General features: G+C 37.7%; 1 protein-coding gene across 2 annotated transcripts in view; it reads left to right on the top strand.

Annotated features, from left to right (window-relative positions):
* Positions 1–3,481, top strand: part of NELFA (negative elongation factor complex member A) — a 25,757-nt gene extending 22,276 nt beyond the window's left edge. For both annotated transcript variants that reach the window (XM_035898658.1, XM_009643184.2), the window contains one exon: positions 135–3,481. In XM_035898658.1, coding sequence (XP_035754551.1) covers positions 135–319 — 185 coding nt within the window. In that variant the 3' untranslated portion in view covers positions 320–3,481. The remainder of the gene's footprint in view (positions 1–134) is intronic.
* The last annotated feature ends 6 nt before the right edge of the window (positions 3,482–3,487 follow it).

The following is a 3,487-nucleotide window of genomic DNA, read 5'->3' as shown; positions in this document are numbered from 1 at the left end:
GGGGGGGGGAAATTGTTGTGTGGCTATGTGTATTAGTGACATGCTCAGTTTGGGGTTTGTTTGTTTGGGTTTGGGGTTTTTTCATCTTAGGTTTTAGAATCTCCATCAAGTTGCTCCTGTTCTTGTTTTCACAGAGAATCCTTGCCAAGAGCAAGGTGACATCATCCAAATTAAACTTAGTGAGCATACAGAAGATTTACCAAAGGCAGATGGCACTGGCAGCACCACTATGTTGGTTGATACGGTCTTTGAAATGAACTACGCTACTGGTGAATGGACCAGATTCAAGAAGTACAAACCTATAACTAATGTTTCCTAAGAGATGCAGCAACAGGAGACTGGACCAAATCAAGCTTAGAGTCAACCAGCTCATAGAGTATGTCAACTGTACAAAATGGCATTCATGTGTACATTTCTTATTACCCTCCAGAGTAAAAGTCGTGGCTCTCCAACCTAACTGGGCTGAGTGAACACAGGAGAAGATGGTGTCGAACTCTCTCTTTTTCTTTTCTTTTTTTTTTTTTTTATTTTAAAAATCTTGGGAGAGGGAAAGGTGATCTTAGGGGGGGGAAGTTTTGGTGTGTGTTTGTTTTCCTACAGTTCAAGATGCCGGAAAAGGAGATCACAACTGAAAGATTACAGATGGGAGCAGTTTACTTCTGAGTACCGAAAGAGAAGACTACTGCGCAGTCATTCACGGTTTACCATTAAACGAGGGCACAGATCTTTATTGTAAAAAACATTTTCTTTGGCTACATGGGTTCTGTTGTAAGAATGGACATTTAAAGCACCACCAGTCAGTGCTTGATTATTTTGTAATTCAGCTGCAGTATAACTAAATATTGCAGGTGGTAGATGTCCAGTGTCTAATGGTACCCACTGTATGTTTAGCTTATTTATGCTTGGGTCACAAGATGGGATTGAGCAGCTTTGTTAACTTGCTACATTGTCAATGTCCATGCCTGGCATGAGTTAACCTATATTTGGCATTATTTGAGATCAAGAGAAACTGAATATCATAACTTTCTGAAGAAAAAAACATCAAAATTAAGAAAAAAAAAAAAAAAAAAAAAAGAGTAGCAGTGGCTTGTCACTGCCTGGAAGTGATAGCTCTTTACCATGTAAGTCTTAGATTGAGTAGAAGTTGATCTATGGCTCTTGCACAGCAAGCCCTTTGAACAGCATAACTTACCTGGGAGGAAGTGATACTGTTACATCTCAAGACCAATTGCAGCTTAATTTAAAAACGGCCCTAGAAATGGTTGAGTGACACATATCTGAATATAGACGGCTGGGGAGGATTTGTTGTCTTGAGGCAGTGTTAATTTATGCTTGGTTGAGCAGTCATAAGGCACTTGATTGCCAAGCCCTGATCCAAAAAGTTTTGAATAGTAGCTGTGGTTTTTACCAGTGTAGTTATATTAGTATAATCACTAATGTGGCCACAATTATAGAGGCATATAAATGTGCCTTATACTTGTCTCCTAGTAGAAGCACATTTTTATCTTTATAACTGTGTTTACACCACTGGTATAATCTGGCTTTACTAGTACAAATAAAGCTTGCGTTTATTGAGAGGGCTTATGTACATAGTTCAGGATTCGTCCTTCGGAGACTTGGCTTCCTCATTGGAAAGAGACTTGGATTAAATGTCTGCTTTCTGCCAGTTACTTGTATGTGGAGCTGTGCTCATTGGGAACAGTGCTTAGAAGGAAGAAATACAAAGATGAGTAGCACAGTGGTGGTTTGGTGCTGAGGGGGTACCTTGGGCTGACTACAGGTTCATGTTAAAGTGGAACTCTTAGGACAAAATGAGGCTTTTTTCCTTTTTTCAGAAAAGGAAGCAGACCAAATCCCATAAGTACACATATACTAACAGAGACGTTTAGATGATTGATTAGAGTCTTTTTGTACTGGGGAATTCTTATTGCATTTTATTTTTAGTTTTTAAAAAAAGTTACCCAACAGGACAGGGCAAGCATAAATAAGAAAATCTGTATTCTACAGTGTGTTAAGATGTGACCAAAACTATAGATTTCTTAACCTTATTTAAGCAAATATACAGAATGTTCTAGCTCCTGTAGTGGGAGAGTTATTTGATGGTACCTGTTACCATTACGGAGTGTTGTGCATGTATTGGTGTGAAAGTTACTCGCATATAACTGTCACACTGGGGGCTCTCCTCCACATAATTACCCCATTTCAGAAGCTATGTAGATTGTGATTCTGATTGCGATTTTTTTTTTGTTTGTTTGTTTGGGTTTTTTTCTCTAAATGGCTAGAAACCAGCCTGACAAGTGAGGATGAGTAGTGGGTTTTAGTTTTTAGAATGAGTTCAGTAGAAATGCATTTTCATGGTTATAACTTATTTGATTATAGTATGTTACACAGTAAGGGCTAACAATAGAATATGAAAGTATTCATCTTTTAAAAGAAAGGTTTAAAGAAAAGTGACATTCCTCTTGTCTGCATTCAGATTTTTAAAGTTTTCTTGTAATGACCAGTTTTCTGTAAACCTGTATGATACTTCTGTCTTAACTGTTCCTGCTTGCTAGATAAGCTGCAAGTACCAAATACAGTTTTTAAGAAAGAACTTTTAGAAAATCGGCTGACTTGAGGGGCGTGTACTGTCATTGTAAGTTGTTGATCAAGACTCTTTACAATTCAGTAGTTATCAGGAGCTGCTGCGTTGATGGCTCTTTTGGCTTACTTGAAATTAATGGAGGTCCCTCGCTAAACTTTTAGTCCCCAGAAGTCTGCATTTCAGACCCATGCTGTTGGGATGGAGATGGCTGTCCCTCTCCTCTTCAAGAAGCCCTTCCAGAATGCAGTGGAGTTTTTTGAGTGCAGTAGTGCGTAGGAAGCTTACCCATGCTGCTACCTATTTGTATTTGCTGCATAACAACATTGGTCTCCAGGCCTGTTTGTCTAAAGTCAGTCATATGCAATAAATTGAAATTTTAAATAGAAGCATAGTATATTTTTAATTCCGTTAAGTTATTAGGATGAGACAATTTAACACTGCAAAAATAATTTATTTTTAAAGTGACTTTATGACCCTTGATACCAGAGCATTACTTCAACTTGATCTGTGAATCTTGAAAGTTTTTTTTAAATGCCTAAAGAAAGGGAAGGTTTTTTTTGCAACATTGTTAAAATGATACAGTAAGAAGTAAAAACTACATGGAGTTCTTTGGTTCAGAGAATGAAATCGTTGAACCAATGGCCTGAAAGTAGAGACAATGCCAGACAATTCAGAAAGGGCAACATCAACATTTAAATTCCAATATAATGGAATTATTGCATACAGAACAAAATCTGGCCCTGGAACTTAGTATTTTTTGTCTTGAATATTCAGTCACTTGGATGTGAGCTGGATTCCATTCAGTGAGGCTCAGTGTGTGCTGTTAAGATTAAACAAAAACATTTGTTGACTCCAGAATGACTTGCAGATGTACTTGACAAATTGACCAGAGTACTAGTTTAG

This window comes from Egretta garzetta, unplaced genomic scaffold (genome assembly GCF_000687185.1).
Source record: "Egretta garzetta isolate BGI_Z169 unplaced genomic scaffold, ASM68718v1 scaffold107, whole genome shotgun sequence".
NCBI classification, from domain to species: Eukaryota; Metazoa; Chordata; class Aves; order Pelecaniformes; family Ardeidae; genus Egretta; species Egretta garzetta.
This window is presented reverse-complemented; position numbering and strand designations above follow the sequence as displayed.